The sequence below is a fragment of the Salmo salar genome, chromosome ssa09, assembly GCF_905237065.1.
Source record: "Salmo salar chromosome ssa09, Ssal_v3.1, whole genome shotgun sequence".
NCBI classification, from domain to species: domain Eukaryota; kingdom Metazoa; phylum Chordata; class Actinopteri; order Salmoniformes; family Salmonidae; genus Salmo; species Salmo salar.
In genome coordinates this window covers 37130356-37147975 of record NC_059450.1, presented here as the reverse complement: position 1 = coordinate 37147975, position 17620 = coordinate 37130356, and the positions used below count along the sequence as shown (strand labels likewise).

Below are 17620 nucleotides of genomic sequence, written 5' to 3'. Positions count from 1 at the left end.
ATCAAGAAGGCCATGAAATGGTCAGAGAGAGCGCTTCCTGTTTGGAATCTTCTCAGGTTTTGGCCTGCCAAATGAGTTCTGTTATACTCACAGACACCATTCAAACAGTTTTAGAAACTTTAGGGTGTTTTCTATCCAAATCAAACAATTATATGCATATTCTTGTTACTGGGCAGGAGTAGTAACCAGATTAAATCGGGTACGTTTTTTATCCGGCCGTGCAAATACTGCCCCCTTATCCCCAACAGGTTAATGCGTTTGAACCAATCAGTTGTATTGTGACAAGGTAGAGGTGGTATACAGAAGATAGCCCTATTTGGTAAAAGACCAAATCCATATTATAGCAAGAACAGCTCAAATATGCAAAGAGAAACGACAGTCCATCATTACTTTAAGACATGAAGTTCAGTCAATGCAGAAAATATCAAGAACTTTGAAAGTTTCTTCAACCATCAAGCGCTATGATGAAACTGGCTCTCATGAGGACCGCCACAGGAAAGGAAGACCCAGAGTTACCTCTGCTGCAGAGGATAAGTTCAGTAGAGTTAACTGCACCTCAGATTGCAGCCCAAATAAATGCTTCAGAGAGTTCAAGTAACAGACACATCTCAACATCAACTGTTCAGAGGAGTCTGCGTGAATCAGGTCTTCACAGTCGAATTGAATTGAAGAAACCAATACCAAAGGACACTAATAATAAGAAGAGACTTGTTGGGCCAAGCAACATGTGCAATGGACATTAGACCAGTGGAAATCTGTCCTTTGGTCTGATGAGTCCAAATTCAGGTTACAACCAGTTCAAATCGGTTACAACTGTCTTTGTGAGACGCAGAGTAGGTGAACGGATGATCTCCACATGTATGGTTCCCACCGTGAAGCATGGAGGAGGAGATGTGATGGTGTGGGGGTGCTTTGCTGTTGACACTGTAATTTATTTAGAATTCAAGGCACACTTAACCAGCATGGTTACCACAGCATTCTGCAGCGATATGCCATCCCATCTGGTTTGCGCTTAGTGGGACTATCATTTGTTTTTCAACAGGACAATGACCCAACACACCTCCAGGCTGTGTAAGGGCTATTTGACCAATGAGAGTGATGGAGTGCTGTATCAGATGACCTGGCCTCCATAATCACCCGACCTCAACCCAATTGCGATGGTTTGGGATGAGTTGGACCGCAGAGTGAAGGAAAAGCAGCCAACAAGTGCTCAGCATATGTGGGAACTCCTTCAAGACTGTTGGAAAATAATTCCTCATGAAGCTGGTTGAGAGAATGCCAAGAGTGTGCAAAGCTGTCATCAAGGAAAAGGATGGCTGCTTTGAAAAATCTATAATATAAAATATATTTTGATTTGTTTAACACTTTTTTGTTTACTCCATGATTCCATGTGTGATATTTCATAGTGTTGATGTCTTCACTACTATTATACAATGTAGAAAATAGTAAAAATCTAGAAAAACCCTTGAATGAGTAGATGTGTCCAAACTTTTGACTGGTACTGTATAAATATTTAAAATGACAAAGAGAATTACAGCATTACACCATCACTTAAAAACAATGTCTTGGAATTACAAAAAATACCAGTGAGTCAAAAAGGACAAGGAGTTTACAGGAGACCTGGGTTCAAGTACTACTGGAAATCTTAAAAAAAAAAAATTGTGTTTGTTCAGCCTGCCTGGAGTGCCAGATGGGTGTGGTTTGCAGTCTTGATACTATTCCATTGGTTCCATTGTACCAGGCAAGCTCAATCAAGTCCAGATAAAGTATTTGAAGTTATTTCAAATAGTACTTGCACCCAGGTCTGGTTACAGGTGGACTATAAGCTCATGTCAGCTGAGCTGGGCTTTGTATCTGAGGTCACCTGTATGTGTCTGTCTGTCTGTCTGCTAGTCCACCATAGAGAAGTATAGAAACACTCACAATAGAATAGAAAAACACATCAGTCTTTATCAGAATGATCTCATCAGTTCATCTGGTAGGCTGGCTGGCAAGGCGCTGGGCCGTTTTCCTGAGCTGGAGCGGACTCAGTGAAACATGGTGTTTCTTTCTGCCACCCCATTGGACGGAAACAGTCTTTGTTGGGTTCATACTGTGCTCTGAGATGTCTAGTCCAGTCTAGCTGAGCTCTGAGAAGTCTAGTCCAGTCTAGCTGTGCCCAGGGCCAGACACTTGCCACACTTTTCACACTACTGAGCCAAGTTAAGCCAAGCTGTACTGCGCTGGTAGTTGCTGGAAAGCACAGTGTGAAAGAAAAATATCCAAGCCATCACAGTATGGATCCACTCAGCATTACAGTGTGAAAAGGATGTAACTATCCATGGGCGAGGGTCATGTGTCTATGACCTCGGTCGGTGATGGTTCGTCGGGGAGGCTAGTGGTGGCATTGGGCAAGGTCTGGTTGTGCCCGTGGCTGTGACCCACAGAGTTCCCTTGCTGCAGCTCTAATGCTATACCTGCCATGCTAGGGTCCTGTGGAGGGAACTCCTTCACCTGCCTCCTGTACTCCAGAAACGTACAGGCCTTTGTGGCTATGGCCACAACGTTCTTCCCTATGAAGATTGTGGAAACCCTACTATCCTGGAACAGCACCATGTTGACCCCACGGATCAAGATCGTCACTATGTTTATGGTAACAAGACTAAGAATGGGGTAGAGCATCATCTTCTGGGGCGAGACGTGCTCCCCCTGGACACTGATCTCAGACAGGGAGACACAGGGCAGGATAAGGAGGAGGATGTAGCAGTAGAAGAACATCAGTCCCTCTGCCCAGATGGGTAGGCCCGTCCGCTGGGGCTCCCACAGGTTGGCCTGGATGTCCAGAACATCCAGCAGGTCCAGGGCCACCCAGAACAGCCTCCCCACGCATGTCCTCCTTCTTCCGGAAGGTTCTCACGTACTCCATGCTGTCCAGAGCAACAAGGACCAGGTACAGCCCCGGGACGCACACAGAGAGGAGTAAGGTTAGAGCCTTGCGGGCCACCGTCTCCAGGCTCTTCCTGTCCGCCTTGTAGTTCTAGAAGATACAAGACATTCTTTGTTGTTAATTGTCAGAGAGATATTGAAATGTGTCTTTTTCAGGATTTCTGTGAATATCCAGCCCTGTCAAATCCTGACTTGAAACTATGAGATCAGGTTGTAGCATCCCCTCCCCGCCACCCAGCCAATACACACACATACACACTCCACGGTTAGCCACAGTGCAGCGTCCCTGGAGCAGTTTAGGGGTGGAGTATCCTGCTCAAGGGCACAATGAAAGGAGATGGTATTTGGGATACTGATGCCAGCAACACTCCGGTTGCCGGCTGTAATGGGAATATTTAAAATGAATGAAGTTCATATTCAGTTTAGAGTGTTTAACGCAATGTTTAGCATATTTCTGTGTTTTCCCGTTCTGTACTACACATGATTCCAAGTGTTCTGTTTGTAACACTCGGATTGATGGTCACTAGATGTTATGGATTAAACTCATATCTGTTGATAGTGATTGACGCCAGACTGGAGGTACAAGGACTGAGGACACTGATTATCATTCTATTATGTGAAACACTGTGTGATTTTGTAGCAGCAGACAATCACTGCCTTTTGTTCAGACTTCCTTGAAGCCTCTCTGGCTGGTGTTTACACTTGGTGCTGTCTGACTAGAATATTAAGAGGCCAGTTAGAAACATTCTATGCATCTGTTCTGGAGGTGTCTCCCTGCATTACTGTAATTAAATCGTATTGATTTTGAATGACTTTATCAATGACTGCTCTCCTTTTTATTCAGCTGGAAATTCCTATTACAGCGGCCCATTCGAACCCGTGACCCTCTGGTTTCTGACCCACCTGTCTACCTACCTGGAATACGAAGTAGAGTTTGATCTCCAGGACGAAGATGTAGAGGAACCAGAGGATCATGGCATAGCCACGCTTGGCAGTTTTCACCTCGGCCCCGACCCAAACAGCCACATAGCGCAGCACGATGAGGAAACAGATGTCTCCCACCAGCACGATTATGCACACCCCAATCTACAAATACACATCATACTTTATTTACCTAACATTAAAATCACAACACAGTTTTTACAGTAAAACAATATATTGACATAAATTAAAAGCAAACAATTGAAAGGCAATGAAAGAGATGCAAAAAAACTAAGGATGTCAAAACAGTAAAATCACTGATTAAAGGCCAAGTTTAAAACATTTTGTAATTCAAAGATACAGTCTCCGATTGGTACATCTATTTTTGGACTTTTAATAGTTTTATTCTTTTTGAATCACAGACTATAGCTTTAAAAAAAATGGCCTCTTACCTTCCTGGGCCCTTGGTTCTGCTCTACTAGGTAGGCATCCATGAAGGCCATGCTGGTCATGATCACCATTGTGGTCAGGCACACATGGCGCTTGTCTGGCTGTGGCAACACCATGGTGGGTAATGGGGGTTATAGTTCTACTGAACTTCCTGTTGTAGTCCTCCAAAACAAAAGTTGTAGTCCGACTTCACTTGTAGTCCTACTTTACAGTTTGTTCTCAAAGTTATTTTAGGGGCAAAAGTCAAGTGTACCATATCAATCCCTACTAGATTAAGAGATACATTCAGATTTTTTTACATTATTGAAAAGAATGCACTCCCACTCCTTAGACTAACGCAACATGTCCTCCATTGATTGGTTTGAAAAAGACAACACTCCTAGGACCGAGAGGGAAATGGGACAAATTCAGGTTGGGAGAATTGCATTGATATATTATGGTTTGTTTAAGCCATACAGACTGGTGCATTCCCTCTCTCAGCGCAGTTCCATTGAGTCTGCTGTTCTACTGCTGACATCACGGTCTCACAACACAACTCCATAACCTGGGAATCCCCTCAGTAATAAAGTGAACATAGCAGCTGGGCTTTATTGCTCCATAGGAAAATGACAAAACCACATATCTTCAGTTGTAGACTTTGTTGTGGCCGAGTACTCACGGAAGCAACATGGACTGGCAGAGGACAACAGCAGCAGAACATTTCCTGAGGCAAATGTGTGCGCTTGCTTCAATTGTCCAAAGGTATCACTGTGTCTTCACTGTGGGGCTTCTAAAGAGAATCTACTGAGGAGGAGAGAATGGAGTCCAACGCACTTCTGATCAGACAGACCTCAGAGAGAGTTGTTCCTGTGATGAGTTCTGTACAAGTCCACAGTAACTCTCCTCTTTCAGTCCGTAGAGTCTAAGGAAGAGAGAAGAGAATAAGGGGTTAGTTTAGCACAATCTGGGTTGTAGTTGTATGCTGCGTCTAAACTCCTGTGATTACACACTGTTACAGCAGGGGGCAGTAGTAGGACTTGGATTCGTGTCATAAAGGGAACCACATACAGAAGACAAGGGATACACACATAGGTGTGTATAACACACACACACACACACACACCAAAATATATATATATCCTGTGAAATTTACATTTGGCTGAATTGCAAAAATACGCCTGTGTTAATCCGGCTTAGTGGGCTGGCATTGGAAAAACTACAATAAAGGGAAAGGAGAGTAGACTCAATAAACATGCCTATACAACCCCATACCTCCAGAGCTGCCAAACACGTCCATGTTCATTACCTTAAACCTTCTCAATATACAGTTACCGTCTTCTCTAGATTCAGACTGTAAAAATAACACTCCCTATTTCCACCATGTAATGTTCTTCAGGTATTCAATATTTCATGCCAGTGGATTTCTTTGACCTTTGCATGATACTGTAAGTGGCTGCCTGCTGCTGTATCTGTAAAGTGAGGTACATCTAGGGCTAATCCAGTCACTCCTCTTTTTTTGGAGGGGTTGCAAAATCAATAATTTCCCGCTTATTAAGCGAGGGCTTGCAAATTTTACCACACTATATACATTTGTGTGACTGCCCTTGTCTATCAGTGTACCAGTGTTTTGTTACTTGTCATGTTGTGTTTTTTGTGGACCCCAGGAAAAATAACTACTGTCTCTGCAAAAGTTAATGTGGATCAAAATAAACAAATAGTAAACAAATAAACTATTTCTGCATAAAACAGTCAAATCCTCGCAATGTTATTGCATAAAAAAGTCAAATCCTTGCAATGTTATTGCATAAAACAGTCAAATCCTCGCAATGTTATTGTCACGCCCTGACCATAGTAAGATGTGATTTTCTATGGTAGAGTAGGTCAGGGCGTGACAGGGGGTGTTTTGTGTTTTTCTATGTTTTCTATTTCTATGTTTAAGTTCTAGTTTTTCTATTTCTATGTTGGGCTTTTTTGGGTTGATCTCCAATTGGAGGCAGCTGGTCCTCATTACTTCTTATTGGAGATCATATTTAAGTAGGGTTTTTTTCTTCCTGGGTTTTGTGGGCGATTATCTTTTGAGTAGTGTTTGTTTCTCTCTGCGTCATGGTTTGTTGTTTTTGTAAATTCAGTTATTTTGTGTATTGCAAAAGTTTCACGGCGTTAATAAAATGTGGAACTACAACCACGCTGCACTTTGGTCCAATCCTTTTGACAGCTGTTACAGTTATTGAATAAAACAGTCAAATCCTCACTGTTATTGCATAAAACAGTCAAATCCTCACAATGTTATTAGATAAAACAGTCAAATCCTCGCAATGTTATTGCATAAAACAGTCAAATCCTCGCAATGTTAATGCATAAAACAGTCAAATTGTCACGTCCTGACCATAGGAAGCTTTTATTTTTCTATGGTAGAGTAGGTCAGGGCGTGACAGAGGGTTTTGTCTAGTTTATTTATGTCTATGTTGGTTCTAGTTTCTATGTTGGGTTTTGTCTAGTTTATGTATTTCTATGTGGAGTTCTAGTTGTTGTATTTCTATGTTGGGGATTTTTGGGATGATCTCCAATTAGAGCCAGCTGGTCATCGTTGTCTCTAATTGGGGATCATATTTAAGTGGTTGTTTTTCCCACCTGGGTTTGTGTGAGATTATTTTGAGGTAGTGTATGTTTCACCTCTTCGTCACGGTTTGTTATCTTGTTTAGTAGTTTATTTGTATGTCTTGCATAGTTTCACAGTTATAATAAAATGTGGAACGATACACACGCTGCGCCTTGGTCTCCTTCATCGTACGACAACCGTGACACATATCCTCACAATGTTATTGCATAAAACAGTCAAATCCTCACAATGTTAATGCATAAAACTTACCACAGTACAATAAGAGGGCTCGCAATGTCAACCACTCACCGCACATTTACCTCATATGGTTTAATCAAGCCACATATCAGCAAACTTTTTCCCTCGTCAGTGCATTTTTGCCCCAAAATATCACAAAGAAATCCTTGAGAAATCGTGGAGACACTGTTTATCTCCTAATATAGCTAATGCCATCAACAGAATAACTAGAATGGAAATCTTATCCATTCTAGGTATTCTATTTCTATGTCTAACACTCTCCAGGCAGCGCCTAGAACAGAGCTACTGCTGGCTTCCATAGCAACCACAGGCTTCTATTGAGGAAGTGTAATAATACAGGATGATGAGCCTCAAGCAGTGGGGAGCCAGGGCTTTCTGGGAACAGAGAGATTATCACCACAAGCCACTGAGACTATGATGTGTGCGGAGAGAAGAGGAGAGAGGAGGAGAGGAAAGGAGAGGAGAGGAAAGGAGAGGAAAGGAGATGAGAGAAGAGGAGGAGAGGAAGAGGAGAAGAGAGAAGAGGAGGAGAGAAGGAAAGGAGAGGAAAGGAGATAAGAGGAGAGAGAAGAAGAGGAAAGTAGAGAAGAGCTACAGTATGTGTTCTTAGAGAGAAGGACAGGAGGGGAGGAGTGTGTGGATTTTGTGTGGGAGAGAGGAGAGGAGGAGAGGCAGAGGGGAGGAGAGGGACTAGGCTGTGCGCTGTGGGTTGAGGAGAGGAGGAGAGAGGCTGAGTGCTGTGGGTGAGGAGAGGAGGAGAGAGGCTGAGTGCTGTGGGTGAGGAGAGGAGGAGAGAGGCTGTGGGTGAGGAGAGGAGGTATTTGGATGACAGCAACATACAGTATGTGGCACACAAGGGGAAGGGACATGCTCCATCTTGTACCTCATTGGAATGTTTAACACACACACACAAATGTCAAAGGGTTGAGACACGCAAGCACGCACACACACACAAGCACACCAGTGGACGCTCTTTAGAGGAGGAAGGAGAGGACCATCCTCCTCAGTGAATTTCTGAAAAATAAAATAATGAAACATTTTAAAAGTTTTCCTTTTTAGATACAGCTACGCTAAATATATTCACGTCACAAATCATTGATTAAAACACACTGTTTTCCTATGAATGTCTACAGTAGCCTCAACAGCACTCTGTAGGGTAGCACCATGGTGTAGCCGGAGGACAGCTACTTTACATTCTCCTCTGGGTACATTGACTTCAATGCAAAACCTAGGAGGCTCAAGGTCACCTACTTCCATAGATTACACAGTAATTATGACAACTTCCAGAGGACGTCCTCCAACCTATCAGGGCTCTTGCAGTATGAACTGATATGTTGTCCACCCAATCCAAGGACCAGAGAATGAATTTAGTACTGAAAGCAAAAGCTACAGCTAGCTAGTATTGCAGTGCATAAAATGTGGTGTATAGTTGACTCAAAGAGAGAGGAAGACATTAGTTGAACAGTTTTGTACAAATTCATTTATTCTGAAATTAAGGAGGACCAAGAGAGAGAGTGTTAGCTAATCCAAGTTTATAATTTTAAAAGGCTAATTGATCATTAGAAAACCGTTTTGCAATTATGTTAGAACAGCGCAATCTGGCTCTAACCAGAATAGAAAGCGGAGTGGGAGGCCCCGGTGCACAACTGAGCAAGAGGACAAGTACATTAGAGTGTCTAATTTGAGAAACAGACGCCTCACAAGTACTCAACTGTGAGTCGCCTCTTCACTGTTGACGTTGAGACTGGTGTTTTGCGGGTACTATTTAATGAAGCTGCCAGTTGAGGAATTGTGAGGCGTCTGTTTACTCAACCAGTCTAAAGAAGGCCAGTTTTATTGCTTCTTTAATCAGGACAACAGCTTTCACCTGTGCTAACATAATTGCAAAATGATCAATTAGCCTTTTCAAATGATTAACTTGGATTAGCTAACACAACATGCCATTGTAACAAAGGAGTGACGGTTGCTGATAATGGGCCTCTGTACGCCTATGTAGATATTCCATAAAAAATCGGCCGTTTCCAGCTACAAAAGTAATTTACAACATTAATGTCTACACTGTATTTATGATCAATTTGATGTTATTTTAATGGACAAAAAATGCGCTTTTCTTTCAAAAACAATGAAATATCTAAGTGACCCCAAACTTTTGAATGGTGGTGTACTGTATATATTAATGTTAGGATAATTTGCATACTGATAGGCCGGCATACTGTAGTGTATCCTACTCCAACACCCAGCTCAAACAGAGAGGGATGCTGTGTTTGCTAGCTGGCTATGGTTATCCAACACTGAAACTCTTCCAAGTTAAAGTAAGCTTTTGGTTTTATAAAGGTATTGCCACCTGGGCCTGTCGGTGTAACTGCTAAACTGCTTGCTGTACACTGTACTGCGTTATTGTAGTGGGTTTACTAACATGTTAGTACTCGTAGCTATGTTAACTATGACGTTAGCTAATATGGTGACAAAGATGTAGGCTGTGTGTAGCGGTTCGCGGTCATGGTATGCTTTGGCTTGGAAAGGTTTTTTCGCCTGTTCACAGACAGCTGTGAAGTCCAGAAGTGAAGGAAAAAGGTGAGAGAAAAAGAGCGCAGATGCGAGCAAAGTGATCATGCTGTTTGAATGTGGCTGCTATCAACATGACCTGTGTGTGTGGGTGATCAGGGGTGTATTCATTCTTCCGATTCTGTTGAAAAACATTTTTTAAATGAAAACAAACGTAACGAAATGGGGATAAACAGTTTGCAACTGTTGGGACTAATGATTACAATGTTGGTCCCATGTGGCTCAGTTGGTAGAGCATGGTGTTTGCAACGCCATGCTCTACCATTGTGTTTGCAACGCCAGGGTTGTGGGTTCGATTCCCACGGGGGACCAGTACGGAAAACAAAGAAATCTATGCATTCACTACTGTAAGTCGCTCTGGATAAGAGCGTCTGCTAAATTACTAAAATGTAAATGTAATTACACCCTAGATCAGCTACTGTAGACGCAGGCAAGAGAGTGCAAAGTGGTACTGAATGTGTCACTGTGTCACCATGATTACACACATTTCTATCTCAACCTGTGCACCTTTGTTGTAAGCTTTCATTTGTAGGTTGTAGCAACCTCATGATGGGTATAGGGGAAATGTAAGTATCATGTAGTAGCCTAAACCAATTCATGTTACATTGAGCTGGGTGAATGGAATTTGAATGACAGTCATCCAATATGCTGTAACAGAAATAAGGCCATGCTAATCTTAAACAGCACCAACCGCCACTGACGCACACACTCTCTCATCTCTTTGATGGCCAGCCCTCAGCTGGAGGAAATGAAAAGGTCATGTGGGTCAGCTTTTGTCTAGTCCGACGTCAAAATGGAGTGTTTCTCTCGCTCTATGTTTAGCTGAGACAATGTAAAACCTTATGTGTTTAAGCCTTTGGGATCAATTCCATTTCAATACAATCACTTCAGGAAGTAACCTGAAATACTAATTCATTGGAATTTAAATGGAATTGATCCCAAACCATGCTGAGCAGCATTACCTAAATGAAAACCACCCATTAATTTGCTAGTAGCTGAATGTCTATTTTCCTGCTATTGACTTTGTTTCATAACGAATACATTCCAATAAAGCTTGTTTGATGCATGAACACGTATTTCATCACGAAATTGCCTTTTTAATATAATAGGAAAACAACTTTCGACTGGCTCTGAAATTGGCGTCTGGGGTAATACGGCGTTTGGTTGATTTATCACACATTGAAGCAGATATAGAGATACTCCCATTTGGAGGAGATGAAGCTGCAGCGGATAGCAGCCGCTGTACAGGCTCCTGACCGATTCTGCTATTTAGTGTGTGCTTTTTTTACCGTTTGTTTTGTACATAATGTTTCCGCCATCATTTCCTATGACCAAAAACAGCTTCTGGACATCAGAACAGTGTTGAATTGGATGAACATTTCTACTTTTCATTTCTACTTCAAAGAGTAGGCAGCTCTGGATCATTTCGGACCAGGCCCTAATCCCCGTAATTTGAAAGAGGAAGAGACGGCACAAGAGAGGCAAACGAGCGGGTATCGTGATGAGACAATGTCGGCAAGTAAATAAACCGCCTCTACCCTCGATTCTATTGGTGAATGTACAATCACTAGAATACACACTGGAAAAGCTCTGTTCGAGACTATCCTATCAACAGGACCTGAAGAAATGTAACATCTTATGTTTTCTCGGAGTCAAAGCTGAACAAGAACATGGATAATATACATTTAGCTGGTTTTCTATGTATCTTCAAAACTGAATGTCAGCCTTCGGTAAGGGGGAGGGGTGTGTATCTTAACAACAGCTGGTGCACAATCTCTAATGTTAAGGAAGTCTCAAGTTTTTTCTCGCCTGAGTTAGAATACCTCATAAAAAACTGCAGACCATACTACTATATTTTTTTGTAACTGTCTATTTACCCCCACAAACCAATACCGGCACTAAGACCACACTCAACGAGCTGTATAGGCGCCATAAGCAAACACGAAAATGCACATCTTTAGGCTGCACTCCTAGGGGCCATGGATTTTAATGCAGGGAAACTGAAATCTGTTTTGACTCATTTTTAGCAGGAATATATATATTTTTAACATTTTCATGTAGTCTACCTAGTTCTTTAATGTCCTCATTTTAAAATAACAATCCTGTATATTTTTCTTAACCTGTGCAACTAGAGAAGAGAAAACTCTGGATCACCTTTACTCCACACACTGAAACGTATATAAAGCTCTCCCTTGCCATCACTTTGGCAAATCTGACCATAATGCTATCCTTCTGTTTCCTGCTTACAATCCAAAACTAAAAAAGGAAGTATCAGTGAAGAGCTCAATATAGAAGCGATTCGCTGATGCGGATGCTAAGCTACAGGACTGTTTTGCTAGCACAGACTGGAATATGTTCCGGGATTCATCCGATAACATTGAGGAGTTTATCACATCAGTCACCAGCTTCATTAACCTGTTGGGGCTAGGGGGCAGTATTGAGAATTTTGAAAAAAATATGTGCCCATTTTTAACTGCCTCCTACACCAACTCAGAAGCTAGGATATGCATATTATTACCAGATTTGGATAGAAAACACTCTGAATTTTCTAAAACTGTTTGAATGGTGTCTGTAAGTATAACAAAACTCATATGGCAGGCAAAAACCTGAGAAAAACAAAATAATTTTGTGGCTGTACTATTTTTCGAGTCATTGCTAATAGATCACACAGTGACAAAGGATTCATTTCGCACTTCCTACGGCTTCCACTAGATGTCAACGATCTTTATAAAGTTGTTTGAAGCGTCTATGATGAACAGAGACCGGATGACAAGGAAGAGAAGTTGACGTCCCTGGGATGTCGTCACTTCATTATTGCTCGCACCTGCGCATTCATGTGAGTTCATGTGAGGCGAGACATTTTTCAAAAACGTTTTTCAAGACACAGGAGAGGTCGGGTTGAAACATTACTGATGTATCACGTTAAAAATTGCTCTAAAGATTGATGCTAAACAACGTTTGACATGTTTGAACGAAAGTAAATAGATTATTTTTTTTACTTTTCGTCGTGACTTTCCCCCCCCGCCCTACTTTTGAGTATCCTACCGAAGCCTAACAACTTGGAGTTATTTGGACATAAATTATGAACTTTGTCGAAAGAAACCACATTTGTTGTGGACCTGGGATCCCTGGAAGTGCAAATGGATGAAGATAATCAAAGGTAAGGGATTATTGACAATAGTATTATTGATATTAGATGGTTACAAGATGGTGCTAACCTGTATATCCTAGCCTATTGTTCTTAGCACAGCACCCCGCTTATTGCAAAGTGTGATTTCCCAGTAAAGTTATTTTGAAATCTGGCAATGCAGTAGCATTTACGAAATGTTAAACTATAATTATTTGAATGACAATATTATAATTTACCAATGTTTTCGAATAGTAATTTTATAAATTGTAACGTTGATTCACCGGAAGTATTTGCGGGGAAAGAAATTCTGAATTTCACCGCTACTGTAAAATGCTGTTTTTGGATATAAATATGAACTTGATGGAACAAAAAATGCATGTATTGTATAACATAATGTCCTAGGAGTGTCATCTGAGGAAGATTGTCAAAGGTTAGTGCATAATTTTAGCTGGTTATCTGCTTTTGGTGACGCCTGTCTTTGAATTGACAAAACATTACACACAGTTATTTTCAATGTACTCTCCTAACATAACCTAACTTGATGCTTTCGCCGTAAAGCCTCTTTGAAATCGGACAATGTGGTTGGATTTAGGAGATGTTTATCTTTCAAATGGTGAAAAATAGTTGATTGTTTGAGAAATTGAAATTATTAGATTCTTGCAGTTTTGAATTTCCCGCCATGGTCTCTTGACAATAAATCCCAATACCGGGCAGGGATCCTCAACAGGTGCATTGACAACATCATCCCCACAGTGACCATACGTACATATCCCAACCAGAAGCCATGGATTACAAACAACATCCACACTGAGTTAAACAGGTTACCATTCAAATGCCGGATTACCAGGAAGCATACTCAGAGCATGCACTGACCAGCTGGCAAGTTTCTTCACTTACATTTTCAACCTCTCCCTGAACCAGTCTGTAATACCTACATGTTTCAAGCAGACCACCTCTAGTCCCTGTGCCCAAGAATGCCAAGGTAACCTGTCTAAAAAGCTATTACCCGGTAGCACTCACATCTGTAGCCATGAAATGCTTTGAAAGGCTGGTGATGGCTCACATCAACACCTCTGCAACTGTATCCTGGACTTCCTGACGGGCCGCCCCCAGGTCGTGAGGGTAGGCAATAACACATCCGCCATGCTCACCCTCAACACGGGGGCCCCTCAGGGGTGCATGCTTAGTCCCCTCCTGTACTCCCTGTTCACCCACAACTGTGTGGCCATGCACGACTCCAGCACCATCATTAAGTTTGTTGACAACACGACAGTGGTTGGCCTGATCACAGACAACGATGAGACAGCCTATAGGGAGGAGGTCAATGACCTGGCTGTGTGGTGCCAGGACTACAACCTCTCATTTTTGCTTGATCTCATGGGAAAATCATAAGAAATTAGCCAAGACCTCAGAATAAAAATTGTAGGCTCTACAATTTAAGGGCTCTACGTCATTTCCGGTCACAACTTGCAGACTTGTTTATGTGCTGCTATGCGTTTTGTTGTCAAACTCTCTTTTCTTCCTGACAACTTTACGGTTTTTACTTTTTAATTACCGTTTATATTTGTAGTTTTTCCCTCACTCAACTTTTTTCATTCAAGTTTTTCCCTCCAGACGTTTTATCTGGACATGGTTCGTCAGGACTTCCAACAGCCGAAGCTAAGTAGTAACATTAACCTGTTGAGTATAGGGGGCAGTATTTACACGGCCAGATGAAAAACGTACCCAAATTAAACTGCCTCCTACTCAGACTCAGAAGGTAGGATATGCATATTATTAGTATATTTGGATAGAAAACACTCTGACGTTTCTAAAACTGTTTGAATGATGTCTGTGAGTATAACAGAAGTCATATGGCAGGCAAAAACCTGAGAAAAATCCAACCAGGAAGTTTGACCTCACATGGTTGTAGTCATTTCAAATGATGTTCTATCTAAACTACAGTGTCTGTGATGTCATATTGCACTTCCTAAGGCTTCCACTAGATGTCAACAGTCATTAGAACCTTGTTTGAGGCTTCTACAATGCAATTTCATTGAATAATACCCGGAACAGTAAGTGGTCGACCTGTTGTCATTGACTTACCTCGTTCGCACTCACGTAGGGCTAGCCATTTTTATTTTTTTTCTTCTGTAATGAATCTGCTATTGTCCGGTTGGAATATTATCGAAGTTCTACGTTAAAAACACCCTAAAGATTGATTGTGAACATGGTTTGTAATGTTTCTACAAACACTGAGGGAACTTTATAACTTTTCGTGGACGGTGGATAGATGCATTTTGGAATGGTGATCTGGATGCGCCATCAAAACGGATTTATTTCGACATAAATTATGGACTTTATCGAACAAATGAACATTACTTGTGGAAGTGGGAGACCTTCCGAGTGCATTCAGCTGAAGATCAGCAAAGGTAAGATAACATTTTTAACATATTTCAGCGTTTTGTGGATGCCGTTGCTGGACGGCTAAATGAATAGCTTGGGGCTCAGTACTCAGAATATTGAACAATGTGCTTTCTCCGTAAAGTTATTTTGAAATCTGACAAAGCGGTTGCATAAAGGAATAGTTAATCTATACTTCTTTAATTAATTGTTATATATTTTGTCAATGTTTATGATTTCTGTAAATGATGGTGCCCATTCACTGGAAAGTTTGGGGTGAATACATTTGTGATGTGACACCTCACATCTCAAAATAGGGCTACTTAATGTTAGATCCCTCACTTCAAAGGCAGTTATAGTCAATGAACTAATCACTGATCATAATATTGATGTGATTGGCCTGACTGAAACATGGCTTAAGCCTTATGGATTTACTGTGTTAAATGAGGCCTCACCTCCTGGTTACACTAGTGACCATATCCCCCGTGCATCCCGCAAAGGCGGAGGTGTTGCTAACATTTACGATAGCAAATTTCAATTTACAAAAAAAAACAACGAGCTTTTCGTCTAGTCATGAAATCTATGCAGCCTACTCAGTCACTTTTTATAGCTACTGTTTACAGGCCTCCTGGGCCATATACAGCGTTCCTCACAGAGTTCCCTGAATTCCTATCGGACATTGTAGTCATAGCAGATAATATTCAAATTTTTGGTGACTTTAATATTCACATGGAAAAGTCCACAGACCCACTCCAAAAGGCTTTCGGAGCAATCATCGACTCAGTGGGTTTTGTCCAACATGTCTCTGGACCTACTCACTACCACAGTCATACTCTGGACCTAGTTTTGTCCCGTGGAATAAATGTTGTGGATCATAATGTTTTTCCTCATAATCCTGGACTATCGGACCACCATTTTATTACGTTTGCAATCGCAACAAATAATCTGCTCAGACCCCAACCAAGGAGCATCAAAAGTCGTGCTATAAATTCTCAGACAACCCAAAGACTCCTTGATGCCCTTCCAGACTCCCTCTGCCTACCCAAGGACATCAGAGGACAAAAATCAGTTAACCTGTTGGGGCTAGGGGGCAGTATTTGCACGGCCGGATAAAAAAACGTACCCGATTTAAACTGGTTACTACTCTTGCCCAGAAACGAGAATATGCATATAATTATTAGATTTGGATAGAAAACACTCTAACGTTTCTAAAACTGTTTGAATGGTGTCTGTGAGTATAACAGAACTCATATGGCAGGCCAAAACCTGAGAAGATTCCATACAGGAAGTGCCCTGTCTACTGTTTACAGGCCAGTAGACAGGGCACTAACAAATTGTCTGACAATTTGTTATCCTTCTAGGGCATCTCTATCAAAAATACAGCATCTCTGCTGCAACGTGACATTTTCTAAGGCTTCCATTGGCTCTCAGAAGGCGCCAGAAAGTGGAATGACGTCTCTGCAGTCTCTGGGCGAAAAACAGCAGGAGTTTTTGTGAGTGGTCAGGCTGAGAACAGTGACACTGGAGTGCGCGTCCACGAGAGGACTTTTTCTTTCAGTCTATGAATGAATAAAATGTCGCCCGGTTGGAATATTATCGCTATTTTAAGAGAAAAATCGCATAAAAATTGATTTTAAACAGCGTTTGACATGATTCGAAGTACGGTAATGGAATATTTTGATTTTTTTTGTTACGAAATGCGCCCCCGCGTCACCCTTCGGATAGGGACCTCAACGCACGAACAAAACGGAGCTATTTCAATATAACTATGGATTATTTGGAACCATAACAACATTTGTTGTTAAAGTAGAAGTCCTGGGAGTGCATTCTGACGAAGAACAGCAAAGGTAATCCTATTTTTCTTATAGTAAATCTCAGTTTGGTGAGGGCCAAACTTGGTGGGTGTCAAATTAGCTAGCCGTGATGGCCGGGCTATCTACTCAGAATATTGCAAAATGTGCTTTCGTTGAAAAGCTATTTTAAAATCTGACACCGCGATTGCATAAAGGAGTTCTGTATCTATAATTCTTAAATAATTGTTATGTATTTTGTGAATGTTAATTGTGAGTAATTAAGTAAATTCACCGGAAGTTTGCGGTGGGTATGCTAGTTCTGAACATCACATGCTAATGTAAAAAGCTGGTTTTTGATATAAATATGAACTTGATTGAACAAAACATGCATGTATTGTATAACATAATGTCCTAGGAGTGTCATCTGATGAAGATCATCAAAGGTTAGTGCTGCATTTAGCTGTGGTTTTGGTTTTTGTGACATATATGCATGCTTTGAAAATGGCTGTGTGATTATTTTTGGCAGGGTACTCTCCTGACATAATCTAATGTTTTGCTTTCGCTGTAAAGCCTTTTTGAAATCGGACAATGTGGTTAGATTAACGAGAGTCTTGTCTT

General features: G+C 41.4%; 1 protein-coding gene across 1 annotated transcript in view; it reads right to left on the bottom strand.

The window, feature by feature from the left end:
* Positions 1 to 1447: 1447 nt before the first annotated feature.
* Positions 1448 to 17620, bottom strand: part of tmem121aa (transmembrane protein 121Aa) — a 63615-nt gene continuing 47442 nt past the window's right edge. The window contains 4 exon segments of the mRNA XM_045723621.1: positions 1448 to 2862; positions 2864 to 3016; positions 3841 to 4011; positions 4299 to 5197. Of these exon segments, the coding sequence (XP_045579577.1) occupies positions 2332 to 2862; positions 2864 to 3016; positions 3841 to 4011; positions 4299 to 4412 (969 nt within the window). The 5' untranslated portion in view covers positions 4413 to 5197 and the 3' untranslated portion in view covers positions 1448 to 2331.